The 18,752-nt window shown below is 34.6% G+C and overlaps 1 protein-coding gene across 1 annotated transcript in view; it reads right to left on the bottom strand.

Annotated features, from left to right (window-relative positions):
• LOC101887270 (cell adhesion molecule Dscam2) overlaps positions 1-18,752 on the bottom strand; it is a 332,543-nt gene that overhangs the window by 136,623 nt on the left and 177,168 nt on the right. The window contains exons 4-5 of the mRNA XM_059131918.1: positions 18,014-18,135; positions 17,808-17,866 (exon numbers count right to left, since the gene is read on the bottom strand). Of these exons, the coding sequence (XP_058987901.1) occupies positions 17,808-17,866; positions 18,014-18,135 (181 nt within the window). The remainder of the gene's footprint in view (positions 1-17,807; positions 17,867-18,013; positions 18,136-18,752) is intronic.

Raw genomic sequence — 18,752 nt, 5'->3', positions numbered from 1 at the left:
AAATTTAGTACTGTTTTAGTACTAAAATTCGCATATTTACATATTTCTAACCAATGCTGTACTGTTTTGTACAATTTTACGCTAAAGTGTCTTATTCTCTTAGCACTACGGAAGACAGGTGAAGCCACAACCAATATTTTAAAATTTTCACAGAAAAATAACAATATTATACCATTCTGTGCCATTAGGACGTTTTGCACTCTTAAAACAGAAATTATCTACAATTTCATCTTATCTCCCTCCAGACAAATGGCCGTATCTTTTTGTATCTCTTAGACCTTTTTTTACCCTTAAACAATTCATTACAAAATTCTGCTATTATGCTATTCTTCTAGCTCCTTTTGATTATCGTACTTAGAATGTTACAATTTGTTGTGACTTTCAGTAGTTTGCGTGAATTTAGAATAAAAATTTTCAAAAGTCCTGCCTTACTGCACCCAAAGCCCCTGCTGTAGCAAAATATTTTACCATTTTATACATTCCACCACTTTTTGTACCCTTTGAGTACAAATTTAACAAAAAAATTCGACTTTATCTGACCGCTCCACACAAAAGTGGACTCTCATAAAAAGTTTCAAATTTTAACGCTTACTCAAAAATTTGACAAACGTGTGGTACTTTTCCGGCCATTGAAGTACATGTTTCCAAAAGTTCCAGATTATCGCATCTAAAAGTCGGTTTTGTCGTCAGATCTGTACCCTCAGATGATGTTCGTTTATTTACGTGTATATTTTGACTTGCCTTATTCTTATTCCAGAAAGGACTGAACCGATATATGTCATTTTTATACCAAATCTTCTCTTGGGAGAATTTCAAAAAAGTTAAATGATCCTATCTTGTGGGGAGGTACTGGAAGGAGTGGACCGATATTGCCCATCTCCGAACTCGATTTAAGTTTAACAATAACATTACGATGTACCAATTTTGGATCAAATCGGACATTCCCTTCAAGAGTTATCATGTACACCAGCCAGCCAGCTAACCAGACGAATGGACCGACATTGCTAGATTGGCTCCAAATGTCCTGAAATGGATTTGGTCCAATGGAACCTAAGGTTTAAAACCGTTATTTCGACTAGGCACGTTTTGGCCTAATCAAATGATAACCTCTGTAGTCATATGTCTGAGGGTAGAAAAATTCTAGCTCTTAATCGAGACACCCTTACACTACCTACCTTTTTATACCCTCCACCAGCCTATGACAGAAAAGTGTCTGTGCAGGTCCACGTTTTCATATAGCACCTAAAAAAGGTACCTCCCGATATTCGGTATTCTGATGATTTTAGCGACATTATTCACCTGAATTATTTAAAATTTGGTATTTGAAGATCGAAATGCATACTACAGCCTATGACTGAAAATTGTCTGTGCAGATCCACGTCTTCGTATAGCCCTCATATAACGGTACCCCCGAATATTCTGTATTTTGATGATTTTAGCGACATTATTCACCGGATTTGTTTTAAATTACGTATTTAGAGTTCGTAATGGGAACTACAGTCTGTGGCAGAAAATTGTCTATGCAGGTACACGTCTTCGTACAGCCCCCATATAATGGTGCCTCCTGATATTCGGTATTCTGATGATATTAGCGACATTATTAACCTGAATTGTTTAAAATTTGGTATTTGAAGTTCGTACTGCATACTACAGCCGATGACTGAAAATTATCTGTGCAGGTCCACGTCTTCGTACAGCCCCCATATAACGGTACCTCCCGATATTCGGTCTTTTGATGATTTTAGCGACATTATTCACCGGAATTGTTTAAAATTTGTTATTTGAAGTTCGAAATGCATACTACAGCCTATGACTGAAAATTGTCTGTGTAGGTCCACTTTTTATAACCCGCATGGTACCTCCCTATATTCGGTATTTTGATGATTTTAGCTACATTATAAACAGAATTTTCTTCTAGTTTCGCATTTAAATACTGTAATAGCTTATGACAAAAGTTGCTTATGCAGGTCCACGTCATCGTATAGACATTCGGTTTGCTTTTAAAATTTTAAAAGAATTTTTAACGGATTTTATTTTTTGAAAATTGCCAAATTTGTACCACATGATGGAGGGTATTCAAAGTTCGACCCGGCCGAATATGGATGTTTAAATATGGATTTGCAAAAACCTGTTTTTCTCTCAGCTCCAACCATGAAGGGTATTTATAGTCCCAAAAAAATTTAAGTACTTCATCTTACCAGTGGTTTCATATCAATACCACATCCACTGGTAAATTGATTTCACTGCCATGGATTGGGGTTTCGGCCAATGTGACTTCCGAAAAATTATCTTGTATGTTTTTTTTTTAGAATCATATTATTTATTTTTTAAATGTTTATTATACATTGTTTATTTTTAACATTTTAACGATTAAAAAAATCTTTTATTGGTTTAGTTATTTGCATTATAGACTTAATTCAGTGATTGTATTTAAGCTGTACGTGGTATCGTTTCTTCTGAAAGAGAATGAATTTTCCCGTATGCCAACATCCTTCAAGGGGTTAACGAAAAACAACCTTCTCAGTTAAATGACAAAAACACAAATTTCAGTAGAATAAAAATGGAAGAAAGTGAAAAAGAAGAAAGTGAAAGAAGAAGAAGAAAGTGAAAAATAGAAAGTACAAAAAAAAAAAACAAAAGAAAAAAAAAAAACAACGGAACTGCAACACAAAGCTGTAGAAAGTTTAATTTGAAAAGTTCTTCAAGATGAGCAGACGACGAACGAAGAGCAGCCAGAATATGTGCATCCGTTCAACTAAAATGCCGGATGGTATACGAGTGAGTTCTGTTTTTCACATTCCTTTTTTCATATTTTGCATTTCGGAAGTTAGCGAGTCTGTATCCGCCGTAAACACGAAAACACACATACACATATTCTAAACACTAATACCAATATGGATATGTGAAATGAATATGAGGATATGCAGCCATGAAGATATGGATCTGATGATGTTATCATGGCTAGTGTTTGTTATTATTTTTACTCTTTACGTTGTCGAATATTTTCTATTTTTCTTGCAAAGATAGAAAAGTTTTGGAAGTTATTTCCGTGAAACAGCATAAAAATAATTTCTTTATTTCCATATTATTTTAGAATGAATATTTACTTTATCGATTAAAGTGGCCTCAATATTCTACGCTTAAATCAGAAATGTTTAAGACTTAATTTGAAGTGTTTAAGAAAAAATTCACAAAACTGGGCAGAGACATTTATAGCCTCCCACCTGAAATAAAATTACATATAACACTGGCAATTTTTCGCTACTTTATTAGCCGTAGTTAATTAATTAACCGGATAGTCCGTGTGCGTTGATGATAAATGATTTGGGTAAAATTGGCGACCACCATATCTAAATCCTAGAAACCTCAATATCAAATTTCAAGATTTAAGCTCTTTAATTTCCCCCATTACCAAATTTAGTACCACTAAGTACAATTATAGTATCCTTGAACAGTGACCTCGATGCCAAATTGAAGATTGCCGCACTTCGCACTTTTCGAACATTCATAGTGAGAATTTAAAAAACCACCTCCACACCATATCTCCATATCTTAACCACAAATACCAAAAGAGGCATCTGTATCAAATTTCGGGATTCTAGCTCTATCCCTTCACCCAATACCCAAATTAGAACCACTTTGTACTTTTCGTATATTTAGAGTACACATCTGAACCACTGACACCAACAATGACATTCAATCAAATTTCTGAATTCCAGCTCTATTGTTCACCCAATATAAAATTTAGTACTATTTCGTACTTTCCGTACAATTGTAGTACACATTTACAAAATCACCTCTTTATTCCAACCAATCGCCAACAGGGACCCAAATGCATAATTTCGAAATGCCAGCTTCATCCGTTCACCATAAATCAAACTGTTCTACAATTTAGTACCATCTAGTACACCTAATAGACATTTTCAAAACCGCCTTCATATATCAAATTTTTCTTTTCTTGGTGTTCCTACCAAATGGTACCACTTCAGCAGTTTAGTACCATTTTACATATTTTTGTAACCTTAGTATGAATTTCCAAAATCCAGCTTTATTACAAGCCAATTTTTGCCTCGTTTAAGAATTTTAAGATTGTAGCTTTGTCTGTGCGTTGGTTCTAGGCAGGTGATCACTCGTTCTGCCTCAACGCCTCAAAATTTTGAAAATAAAAGGCACAATGGTCGTCCGATTCTCATCGAATTTCTCATATATCAATATTTCTACTAATACATCTGCTGCGAAAGTGGAATATAACAAAATTTAGATATAGCTCCCATATATATATTCGTCCGATTTGCTTTTTATTGAGCACCAAACGTTTAATATCAGCCCAAATAGTATGGAATTTTGCACATACGACTAAATTAGACCGTGAAATATGTATGCCAAATTTTATCGAAATCGGTTCAAATATAGCTATAGCTCCCATAGATATTGTTCATTCGATTTGTTTTTTTTTGTCCTCCGCAGCCGTAATATGCACTCTGTAACCACGATATTTGGGGGAAATATATCAAATACAATTCAGAAATACCTTTGCCAATTTTATCGAGATCGGTTCAGATTTGTGCACTAAACGTGTAATATTAGCCCCAATAGGATGGAATTCCGCACTTATGTCCAAATTGAATCAAGAAAGAAGTATATCAAAATCGGTTCAGTTATAGCTATAGCTCCCATATATTTTTTATCCGATTTGTTGAATTTGTCCTGCACAGCCGCAATATGCACTACGTAGTAGATATAGGTCCACCCCTTCTGGTACCAGCCTCACATTCTGAGTCGATTTATGTATGTCCGTCTTTCTGTGCATGTATTTTTATAAACAAGATGAAATTTTGCACAAATAATTTGTTTGACACAAGGACGAACCCTATTGAAATTGGAGATAATCGAAAAAAAATTGGATATAGCTCCCATATATATCTTCGTCCGATTAGCTTTTTATTGTGCACCACACGTTTAATATCAGCCCAAATAGTATGGAATTTTGCACATACGACTAAATTAGACCGGAAAATAAGTATGCCAAATTTGATCGAAATCGGTTCAAATATAGCTATAGCTCCCATAGATATTGTTCATTCGATTTGTTTTTTTTTTGTCCTCCGCAGCCGTAATATGCACTCTGTAACCACGATATTTGGGGGAAATATATCAAATACAATTCAGAAATACCTTTGCCAGTTTTATCGAGATCGGTTCAGATTTGTGAACTAAACGTATAATATTAGCCCTAATGGGATGGAATTCGGCACTTATGTCCAAATTGAATCAAGAAAGAAGTATATCAAAATCGGTTCAGTTATAGCTTTAGCTCCCATATATTTTTTATCCGATTTGTTGAATTTGTCCTGCACAGCCACAATATGCACTACGTAGTATTCGGGGAAATATATCAAATACTGCTCTGAAATACATTTTGCCAAATTTTATTGAGATCGATTCAGATTTGGTTCTAACTCCTATATATATCTTTATCAAGTTAATTATCCACCAAATGGGTAATACAATCTCAATCTGAGAAGGCACAAATGCCTCGGCAAATTTAGTAGAAATCGATTCAGAGGAGGATATTCCTCTCATATATAAGTTCCTCTGGACTTAAATTATAACTATAATTATAATTGGTATGATTTAGTTCTCACAAATTCCCATTAAAAACTTTGAAGCTCTAATTAATACGTTAAGTGGTGTAGGGTATCATAAAGTCGGCCCCGCCCGACATCAAGACTTTCTTCACTGGTGTTAACTTTTATATTTCTATTTCTTTATTTTTTGCATTCAAAAAGTGATTCACTTTTACAATTTTCGCCGGAAATTATTTCGGTATTTTGTATTACACAATTGAAGCCATAACTGCAAGGAGAAATAAGTTAAACTTAGTTAAATTTATTTGGAATTGAATGACATGCTGCTCCGCTAAATTATTTTCATTCAGATGAATTCAATTACAAAGTTTAAATATGAAGTGAACGGACAGGCTCTCCAATTACCCGTGATACAAATGATGAATGTTGGAATATATTTTCGCAATTAAATTGTAGTTCTTTTTTTTATAAAAATCGCGTGTTTTAATGCCAGTTTTTACAGCAGCAAAAATATGGTGTTCCTATGGAAAAATATAAATAACATTGCCCTTTCAAATACAATAGAGTTGCTGCGCAAACCAAATTTTTTATTGATAGAGGTTGTTAGGACAAGTAATACCTGGAACGGATTAAAATTGTGTCAAATGGTAATTTCAGATTTCGTCGACATCATCATTTTTCCGCTAAAAATAATAAAAATAAACCGTTATTTAAAAAGTCCACCTTTTCCTGGGAATAATACTATCTATTTTTTTTTTGGTAAAACTGGAATATAGAACTAATGGTTTATATTTATATTTAAACAGAATGTAAAAGTTAATTGTAACGAAATTTAAAATCATTTGACACAATGTCAACCCAAAGCAAAAGCATTTTGGTGAAAATTTTCCATAAAATATTTATTTCTGATGGAATTCAAGCGTGATAGTGTGACTTCTTCATATTTGGCTGGAAAATCACAAGTGGCTATCGTCAGAGCACTCCAGCATTTAAATGTGAATAAATCTTTTGTGCCTCGTACCATCGCTCGTTAACGTAATACTGGTAGCGTAGCCCGACGTCAAGGAAGTGGACGAAAAAACAGCAACATCTGCAGAAATGGTTCGAAAAGTAAAGAAGCGACTTGATCGAACCCCGCGTCGCAGTGGTCGAAAAATGGCTCGTGAGTTGAACACATCGCAATATTCCATTCGGCAAATATTGAAAAATAAGCTCGGGGTAAAGCCATTGAAATTCCAAAAAGTGCAAGAATTTACACCGCAACAGAATGAAAATAGACTCAAAAGAGCTAAAGAGTTGCTTCGCTTGGCCGAAAGTTGTGAACTGCCGAATTTGGTTTTCTCCGTCTCCGATGAGAAAACATTCCTTGCGCAGCAGTTTGTAAACAAACAAAATGATCGTGTTTACTTGCTAAAGAAGTCAGCGGAAAATGTGAACCTTCGGTTGGCCACCAGAACTCAAGCGACGGAGAAGAATAAATGCCCAATATTATCGCAAAAATATTCTGGAGGGTGTATTAAAGCCTTAGGCACGCAAACATTTTGGCCGCAGACCTTGGACATTCCAACAGGACTCAGCACCATCGCAATCAGCACGCGCCAGTCAAGAATGGTTACAAAATGAAGTTCCTCGCTTCATTTCCAGCGAACAATGGCCACCAAAATCTCTAGGTACCAATCTGTTGGACTATTGTTTCTGGAGTATTTTAGAAAGCAATGTTGGCATGAAAAAATACCAAAGTGTCGATCACCTCAAGCAAGCGCTTCGCCGGGAATGGGCCAAAATATCGCAGAGCAATATTCGGGCAGCGTGTGACGGGTTCATGGCCGTCTGAAGGCCATAATTCGTGCCAAAGGTGACCAATTCGAACAAATCGAAACTTTTTCTAAAATTTGATGCTATTTCCGACATTTTTTGCTTGCATTCAATAAATTTAAAAAAAAATTAAAAATTAGGCTGTTTGACGTTGTTCAATTTTTTTTATCTCATACTGTAGTATAGAGTATTTTTGCTTGCATGCTAAGAATTTAGAGTGTAGTTAGAGCAGGAAGCTTGTATCCAGCTGCAAGCTGCAAAACACTGCACATATCCTATCCGTACTGAATTTAATTGTTTTGGATAAATATTTATGCGAACCGGAGAAAAATAATACATTTAACCACTAAACCTTACGAAAGTACTTCACCTTAAAAAGAAATCACTTAACTTAATTTCGATCACAAATTGATCGACATTAGTCGCTTATTTGCCAACCACTTATGTGGTATACATGTCGAACAAGTCACTTTATTATTCCATACAATTCTATTCAATTTGTATCTCGAATTAAATTAACCTAAACATATACTCTACTCTTTTTATTTATTTTTTTCTCTTTTCGTTCAAATACAGAAACTTGTTCTTTAATTTTTTTGTCCGATTGTCGTTACCGAATAGAAATGGAATGAAATGTAGTTACGAACCACTAACCACGACATTATTTTCTTTGCACAAAACGGAAAGATTCTAAAGATGGTCGTTATCAGAAACCATAAAAACCATTCACACAATAATATCAGAAACACACACACACACACTGTCACACAAACACATACTCACTTACATGCACACACAATGGAAAAAACGAAGAAAATACTGGATTTCCCTCGACCGCATTCGGTAGAGCAAAACATACAATTTATCCATTTCAACAATTGATAATGTGTGTGTGCGTCCATTGTCCGTCACTTAAATACATCTGTGTGTGTGTGTGTGTGTTTGGCGGAGTTTTTATACAGGGGGGTTGGATTAAATATAGGAGGATAATATGATAAGTTAAATGAAAAGGAACAGATGTGGATTTAAACAATCACATCTCCATTAGCAATGATGGAGTTAAAGCGTTAAAATCTATGATGAGGGAACTATTTAGAAAGCAAATCTTAGTAAAACATCTAATTCGTTCTCCTTAAATTATAAAAACAAATTCTTTTTTACGGCCTCCACTATAGTAACACCTCGAAATATACATTTTAGACCTCACAAAGTATATATATATATTCTCGAACCGCATAAAATTTATGTCGATTTAGCGATGTCATCCGAACGAATTGAAGTAGATTGATAAAATTTTACTCAAATGTATGCTATTCCTGCAGGATTTTTGGTATTGAAAATGGGCCATATAGGTCCACGTTTTGGTATAGCCCCCATATAACGGTACCTCCCGATATTCGGTATTGTGATGATTTTAGCGACATTATTCACCAGAATTGTTTCAAATTTAGTGATTGATGTTCGTAATGGATGCTACAGCCTATGACAGAAAATTGTCTGTGCAGATCCATGTCTTCGTATAGCTCCCATATAACTGCAACACCCGATATTCGGTATTTTGATGATTTTAGCGACATTATTCACCGGAATTCTTTCAAATTTGGTATTTGTAGTTCGAAATGGATACTACAGCCTAAGATAGAAAATTGTCTGTGTAGGTCCACGTCTTCGTATAGCCCCCATATAACGGTACCTACCGATATTCAGTATTTTGATGATTTTAGCGATATTATTCGCCAGAATTATTTCAAATTTGGTATTTGTAGTTCGAAATGGATACTACAGCCTAAGATAGAAAATTGTCTGTGTAGGTCCACGTCTTCGTATAGCCCCCATATAACGGTACCTACCGATATTCAGTATTTTGATGATTTTAGCGACATTATTCACCGGAATTCTTTCAAATTTGGTATTTTATGTTCGTAGTGGATGCTACAGCCTATGACAGAAAATTGTTTGTTCAGGTTCACGTCTTCGTAGGGTCGATAATTTTAGCGACATTATTCACCAGAATTATTTCAAATTTGGTATTTGAAGTTCGTAATGGATACAACAGCCTTAGACAGAAAATTGTCATTGCCGGTCCACGTTTTCGTATAGCCCCTATATCACGGTACCTCCCAATATTCGGTATTTTGATGATTTTAGCTACATTATTACAGATTTTTTTGTACGTTTCGTATTTGAATATTGTAAAGGTTATGACAAATGTTACCTATGCAGTTCCATGTCGTCGTATAAAGCTAAATATAACAGCTACATTCGGTATTTTTAAGGTTTTAACAGAATTTTTAATGGATTTTATTGTTTTTGAGAATTGCAAAATTCGTTCCAAATGGTATAGGGTATTCAAAGTTCGGCCCGGGCTAATAAATAGGCAAAAGCTTTCGAAAACTTGTCAATTGCCACCAAGCCAATATGAGGCACATATTGTGTATAGGGTGTGGTTTTAGAATAGCGATATCTTAGACATGGCAACCTTAAGGAAGAATATCAACAGGACTATTTTTGTGAACTATCTTAAGATTTACAATTGGTGTTTCAGTGTTTGATAACAACTAACTTTTTCGAGCAAAAAACTAAAAATTGTGAATTTTGAGTCTGAATATTTGTAAAATCCCTAAGTAGTCGTCGTAGACCCCACATAGTATGTATATATATATATATATATATATATATATATATATATATATATATATATATATATATATATATATATATATATATATATATATATATATATATATATATATATATATATATATATATATATATTTTATATATATATATATATATATATATATATATATATATATATATATATATATATATATATATATTGATAATAAGCATACAATTTTAAGTCGATTTAACGATGTCCGTCTATCTGCCTGCCCGACTATCTCTCTGTCCGTCTGTCTGTTGAAATCACGATACAGCCCATATTATTTGACGTAGAGCGTCAAAATTTGGCAGAACAATTTGTATTTTGTCTAGGATGGTTGGTATTGAAAATGAGATACATCGGCCCACGTTTTGGCATACCTCCCATATAACATTACCTCTCGATATTCGTTATTTTGATGATTTATGCCACATTTGTCTAAAATTGGTATTTGTAGGTCATAGTGGGTTATAGCTCCGATGGCGAAACATTTTATATATAGACAGAGTGAGATAAAAAAAACTGCAAAAAGTCAAATGCCACAATTTTTTCATTTTTTTAAATTTTATCGAATTAAATCAAAAAATGTCGGAAATAGCATCAAATTTTAGAATAAGTTTAGATTTGTTCGAATTGGCCACCTTTTGCACAATTTATGGCCTTCAAACGGCCAATAAAATCGTCACACGCTGCCCGAATGTTGCTCTGCGGTATTTTGGCCGACGAAGCGCTTGATTGAGGTGATCAACACTTTGGTATTTTTTAGTGCCAACCTTGGCTTCGAAATGACAGCAGTCTGAAGTTGGTTGCAGTTTTTTCATCTCACCCTGTATATAGACAGATTTCTGTAAATTTCATAGGAAGTAGTAACTATTGCGACATCACAATTCTAAATAGGAAATAATCCCAGCGAACCATGTTGATAAAATATTGAAAATAGCTAATATCAGAAGGCGGCGTTATATGGACCGATATAGACACCTTAAAGTTTTATATAAATTATTAAAGAAAGAATTTCGGAAAAAACTATAGGAAAATATTTACCTTTTAAACCAAAAAGTCTTAAAAATCGTTCATTTTGAAGTTCACCAGAGAGGATATTAGTAAAACCATTACACAATGGAGTCACGTCCAATTTTTCTATCCAAAAATTATTCAACGTCACCATATGTAAACTCAAGAAATCAACAATGAAATCCATATCAAATTTCAGGATTTAAGCTCTATACCTTAACCCAGTAAAATTCTAGGAAGCATTTCCCAACCACCGTCAAATCTCAAACACAGCTATCTATGTATCAAATTTTTGAATTGTATCTCTATCCCTCCACCCAATACCAAATATGGAACCGTTCAGTATTCTTCGTTCACTCTCAAATACCAATAGAGACCTCAATATAAAATTTCACCCAATACCCAATTTAGTACCACTTTATACTTTTCGAACAACCACAGACACCAACATTGACATTTATATCAACTCTTAGGATTTTAGCTGTATTTCTTCACTCAATTTCCAAAACCATTTTCATATCTGAATTCCAGTTACCAACAGAAATCTCAATTTAAAATTTGATGATTCCAGTCCAATCCCTTCAGCCAATACCAAATTTAGTACTTTCCATATAAATATAGGAGGCATTTCCAAATCACGCCAAATTTCAAATACAGATACCATTAGCAATCTAAACATCAAATTTTAGAATGGTATCTCTAATTACTTTTAGTAGCATTAACACATTTCGGAAACCATCTCATATTTTCAGACTACACATAAATACCGACCCTAATAGCAAATATCAGATTTCAAGAAATATTCGTTCACCCAATACTAAATATAGTACTAGTTAGTACTTTTCGTGCAGTTGTAGTATATATTTTCATATTTCACAAACATGCCACCAACAGGGACGCCAATACAAAATTTCAAAATTGTATTTCCAAAAACACTTTGGTACGTCTATCCTGCGCTCCATCAATCATTTCAAATTTAATTTTTGCACGTTTTAGTACTTTTCGTACACTTTCAATACGAATTTCTCGAATTTCCCTTCACACGCCCCCGCACAAAGACTAGGCAAATTTCAAGATTCTAGCTTCAGCTCTTTCGTCTGGGCGTTGATTATATTTCACTACACGGTTATGCTTTTATGTCTCATGATTCTGTTAAAAAAAAAAAAACAATAAATGTGCACTAAATGTTAAATCCATGTTTTTGTAATTTTCTAGCGAACCAAGGTTTTTGGGATATATTCGGTTTAAAACTGTAAGGATTATTTGAACGGATCAACGTAAAAAATAACAACAAACAAATATATATTTTTTTTAAATTCTCTAATTAGGGATCCCAATATGCACATTTATAAAAGGAACCCATATAAATGTTGTTGGTCCAATTCTTAACCCTTAATCGTAGATGGAATCTTTATTACATCTATTTCAACAATATATCACCCCCCCCCCCCATCCCCCTTTTAAAGTTCTACTTTTTATCATCAAATTAGGTGTCACTTAACGGCAATTTCCGTTTCCTCTGTGTCCCATAAAAAATAAAATACGAAAATCCCATATGCGGAAAATGTGGCCTGGAGAGTGGTTAAATACTCTAGATAGTCTATCTAATTTTTGGCAATCAACAAATGTGTGGTCGTTCATTATTGATTTAACTTGAAGATGCCAAGTTTTACTGTTCGCCTGCAGATCGACCATAAAAAGCCATCATGATGGCCATAACAACAAAAACTTCGTTGTGGTAGAATGTGTGCGTATGTGAGTGAGTGTGTGTTTGTGTCTGCCAAGAAAACATGATGATAATACATTTTTCCTTAAAACTCAATGTGTGGGTGTCTAAATTACTCTAATGATGTATGTACATGTGTATGTGTGTTTGTGTGAATGTTCATGTCTGTGTTTCTAGAAGCTATGGTAGTTGGAAAATAAGTGAAGCATTTATCCCCAGCAACTAATCTCTAGTCATTTGTGGCCATTTAAGATTTTTCGACTTTGATATTAAGCCGCATTGCCGTACCGTGCCGTGCCACCGCTCATTGTGAAATAAATTAGTACTTAGCTTTTATTGCTTTCACAGCAATGATGGAAGTCGTAGCTACGCCTCTTCACTTGCTTAGCATCTAATCCCCTCGAGTATTAGTTTATGTCATCTAAAATAGACTTCTGCTGGTGTTTGTGAGTGGAGGAGGCGGGGATGTTGCCAAAGGAAGCAATAATTAGCAGTAGTTTTTATCCCCTTGACATTTACATGTGTAGTCCAAAAAAATAAAGTACATATTTGTGGGTGTGTGTTTGAATTGTTGTAGATCGAGTAGATTCAATTGTTGAAAATAACATATTTTACAGGATCGTAAAGCTACGAACTAAATAAATAAAAGAGAACGGCCCTTGTAAGCCATCATCCACACCAAATATGCCTGATGAGCCGCTTAACCAACGGCGAAACGCGTCGCATAGTGGTGAGTGTGTGATAGTGTCTGACTGGCTTTCCTTTTCACTGCAAATTTCAGATCATTAAGCTCGTCTCGAAAAAGAAAACAAACACATAAATCATAAAACATATGATCTTCGCCTTAACAAGGCAAAACTCAATAAATTTAAATTTTTAAATTGGGATCCAAACTATGTTTTCAAAGTATATCAAAAACAAGTAAGCAAATGCTACATTCGAGCGGGGCCGACCGTTGAATACCCTACAACACTATTATAAACGATACAGTTTATATAGGCGAGATACTCGACAGAATTCCACAAGATATTGTGACAAATACTTAAAGAAAACCATCAGGTTTCGTTCTCTAATTTTCGAATAATAGCAACTTAAACGAATTTGCTTATTTCCAATTTATTGGTAGATGTCGTAAATGGTCTTCCTAGATCAGGAACCAATATTTCCCAAAGACCTATAATCACTCAGAAGTGGCGAAATATTAACATTTATTATTGGTTTTTGACTGAAACGCATCTATATGAGATACAGACATTTGACTATATTCTTCAACGAAATAGTCAGAAGTGCGTCTTTCCTGTATTTGTGAATTCTCCAAAAAGTCACTGCAATGGGCATTTTCGTATTTTGTCTACAAAAGTTGGCAAACTATTTCACACATTGAATATTTTTGGATGGCCATCCGAAACCGCTTGGCTTTTGCAATGCGCGGTAACCCCCATTCAAATGTGCGTGAGGATCGGGCGATAATTACGACCTGCCGACAATTTTACAATTTTTTGGTCCATTTCAACCCCTAAATATATTTCGAACATCTCCAAAAAGAGTAAGCTTCTATTCTGACCCTCATCTTATACCCATGCAAAATTTCGTAAGGATCGGGCCATAAATGCGATCTGTATATGATATCCTGAAATCCTAACTACTTAGTTTTGTTAGCTGTAAAAATATTACCAAATATTTAATTCAAAATGAAAATATGCCAAAAATATTACAAAAATTGAAAAAATATGAGAAAATGTTACAAAATCAATATTTTCATCTTTAAATAGATATTTTTATGCGATTTTTTAGACGTTTTTTCTTTCCTGCCAAGAGGCCATTCTGAATTAATGAGAACTGTTGAAATCAGTTCAGCCGTTCTCGACATATAAGAGATCTTTCAAGCATATCTACTTTGATAGACATATATATCGCACATATTTTGGTATATATCCGATTTGTTGGATGTTAACATCAATGTAAAGATTAGAAGTGAATTTTTTCAACACAAAATATATGGTATATTTTACCCGCTAAATATTATCCGATGACCACCCAAATTGGTAGGCTTCTTCCCCGCCCTAAATTCTAGCTACATACGAAATTCCGCGTCGATTGGTCTATAATTGCGACCTGTATAGCTACTGCAAAATCCGACATTTTTTCAGTATTTGGTCCATTTTAACCCCTAAACATTTGGCGATCATCTCCAAAAATAATAGGGTTCTATTCTGGTCCAAGCCCCACCTCCATTCTAAATTTCGTGAAGATCGGGCCATAATTGCGACCTGTAGAGTGATTACAAATTAACATGGACAGACGGACAGACGGACGGACGGACATACATAGGTATATCGACTCAGCTCGGCGGGCTAGGAAGATCCATATATACTTTCCTATGTGGGAAATCAATATTTCGAGGTGTTACATAATTTTTGGCCCAATCAAACTTATAATACCCCCAACACAAATTGTTGTAGGGTATAATGACAAACCATAAACCTTCAAAATTCTTTAAATAAATTGTTAGTTCTCTGGGAAAGCTATAGTAGAACGTCTATTACTCAAAGAGTGTCACAGCTCAAAAATTAAGTAATTCTTTTAATCAATGTACTGATTTGTCGACTTATATTAAACTCCAAGTAGAACAAGTTAAAAAGTATCAGTTGGTTTTGCTGACAGATATATACCCTCAATAATAGACAATTTTAATATATTCTGATTTCTGTAATGATTATTCAAATGTTTGACTCTCTATGACTCTCTATGGAATAGGTTTCATAGGAATGGATCAATATTATCCATTTTATGTCGAACCTAAATAAATATGATATACATTCAGTGACGTACCAGGTTTGGACTTTATCGACTACTTCCTTCACTGGATATGTGCCTGAGGTACCATATATAGCCGACCGACAATTAAAGTATTTAAAATTGTGACCCTTTGAGGATAAGGTACCAGAAGGGGTTCGCTGATATATATCATCTTCACAACAGCTCTAGTGTTAGCAAAAGCTTATTTCGCTTTCTTTCAGCGTTTTGTTTTTCAAAATCTTGAACCCTATGTGGGGGAGGTACCAGAACAAATGGTACGATCTCTGCCATATTTATAATATATGTTGTGTTGAGTGGACCGATATATTCCATCTTAACACCAGATCTTGGGTTTAGAAAAATATTAGAATGTGTGAGACAATCGGATTCTTACATTATATTTTATAAGAATTATAATTATTCGAAATTGTTACCCTTTGTGGGGAAGGCACTTGATGGAGTGGACCGATATTATCCATTTTTCCACCTGACCTAGAACTGACGCAGATATTAGGATTTGCAAAGTTGGAACAAAATCGGATTATCGTTTCTCTTTTTGTGCAGAAAATATTTTTGTGTGTGTGTTTTTTTTTACATTCCTCCCTTTTGTGGGGGAGGTACCAGAAGGAGTGGACCGATGTATTCCATCTTGGCACAAGACCTTGGGTTAATAAAATTATTGGGATGTGTGAAATTTGAAGACAATCAGACTCTTACATCACATTTTATAAATGTTGTAATTATTCAAAATTTGGACCCTTTGTGGGGAAGGTACCCGATGCAGTGGACCTATATTGTCTATTTTCGCACCTGACCTAGCACTGATGAAAACAATAGAATTCGCAAAGTTCGACCAATATCGGAATATTCTATCTCTTTCTGCGCAATTAATTATTTTCTTTGAAAATGTTGACATTTTGTGTGGGAGGTACCAGAAGGAGTGGGGCGATACATTCCATTTTCAAACCAGACCTTGGGTTAATAAAATTATTGGGATGTGAAATTTGAAGATAATCGCACTCTTACGTCACATTTTATAAGAGTTGTAATTATTCAAAATGTTTACCCTTTGTGGGGAGGTACTTGATGGAGTGGACCTATATAGTCCATTTTCGCACCTGACCTAGCAGTCCTGCAAATACATTAGGATATGCCAAGTTGGAATCAAATCTGTCTATATTTTCTCTTTCTGTGCAGTAAATTTCGACCTTTAATGTGGGAGGTGCCAGAAGGAGTGGACCGATATTGCTCATATTTCAACTCGATCTAAGTTTGAACATAATATTGCGATGTTCCAATTTTGCACTAAATCGGATACTCCCTTCGAGAGTTAACGTTAGTACCAGACAGATGCACAGACGAACGGGCAACCCTGGATCGAATCCAAATGCCCTAAAAGGGATTAAGGGTCTAAAAGCGTTATTTCGATGATTTAAGTTTTTTCCGTATCAAATGATATATGCCCCCTCTAGCCATATGAGTGAGGGTGTAAAATCATGGCTAAAATGTAAAAAAACTACTTGAAATCAGGGAACTTGGACAGACAATACCCATATTTTGTAGAAATTATTCTATTTGGAACCCATGGGCCTGTATTAAATTTAAAAGCCCTATCTTAAATTTTGCGAAGTATACAGCAAAATATTTGAGACCTATATATAATGAGCCATCAACATTTTTGGCATGGGAACCCTAAAACACTTTTTTTATTTTGATGAACTAGCCAAAAACTATAACCTGTACATGGACAGTCAGACATAGCTAGTTCGTCTTAAAATGTGTGAAGTGACCGAAGGGACTGTTTGTTTCCATGAGGCACATTTTGGTCATATTGAACTATATATACCCTCTTTAAGTATTTCACTGAAGTCATTTCCAGCTGCAGACCCTTATCTTGAGAAAAAAATTTGTTTTTAGATTTTGTTCAAAGAAGCCCTTACCACGTTCAAAAAATATTTTCAAAATATATTTTTTAATGATTAAATATACTCGTATGAAGAAGTATTACAAACCTTTTCGAAATTTTCCCTTTCAACTTTTCTTTGGGAATATATTTATTGAACTGACCACAACACTGACATACCATAACAAATACTTAGAAGCATTTCCATAAACGCTTTATACAACATAATTGTGCTGACCAAGGCCACATTTAGTTAACCAATCTTTATTTCGAACTATTTAAACAAAGTGAACTTACCGCCTTTAACGTGGACCTCGCGGCTAAGAACTGTGCCGACCAAGTTTCTTAATTTGCATCTGAAAAGGGAAGCACAAAGCAAACGAAAATAATTAAGTTGGCATTTTTTGAGAGGAGAATTTATCGTAACCAAAGATACAAAAAAAAAAACGAAAATTATTTGAAAAATCTACACAACTACACCAACAACCAGCCGGACAACTTACCTATAAACACTGGAATGAACTTCGTGACGAAACTTTTCCGCTGTGAATGGATAGAACATCAGACTACCATTTGTTGTTTGCACCACCATATCCTGTTGTGGTGGTATGGGCGTCCACTCCACCTGGAAGCAAAAGAAAAAAAAATAGGGCGTTAATGAATGGAAAATGGTTTGGTTTTAATTTAAGCGTTTTGTGTGTTTTTTGGTCAACTTTAGATTTTTTTTTCGTTTCTTAATGCTAAATTAAGAATATTCTTTGTTTTAGTTGAGTATTTAATTAAAAATTAAACATGATTTGGTTTGCTCCCAAAGCTTGGAAAATATACCCCATTATTTTGAATTTAAATTTTAATTAACAAACAAGTAAAACAAGTTAAAAAGTATCAGTCGGTATTGCCGCCAGATATATACCCTCAGCCTATGTTCGATTATTTAAATATATTTTGACTAGTGTTAAGATTATTCAAACGTTTGACCCTCTATGGAGCAGGTCCTGAAGGAATGGGCCAATATTGCCCATTTCCTATTTGACCCAAAAATATGATATAAATATTGCGACTGATGTGCCAAGTCTAAATGGAATCGGATGTTAATTTGGCCTTTTATGAGTTTCATGGGTACTCAAAATTTCAATATTTTGTGGGGAGGTACCAGAAGGAGTGGACCGATGTATTCACCCTTCACACCAGACCATGGGTTAATACAAATATTAGGATGTGTGAAATTTGAAGACAATCGGA

Source organism: Musca domestica, unplaced genomic scaffold (genome assembly GCF_030504385.1).
Source record: "Musca domestica strain aabys unplaced genomic scaffold, Musca_domestica.polishedcontigs.V.1.1 90, whole genome shotgun sequence".
NCBI classification, from domain to species: Eukaryota; Metazoa; Arthropoda; class Insecta; order Diptera; family Muscidae; genus Musca; species Musca domestica.
The sequence above is the reverse complement of the archived record's forward strand: the minus strand, read 5'-3'. Positions and strand labels throughout refer to the sequence as shown.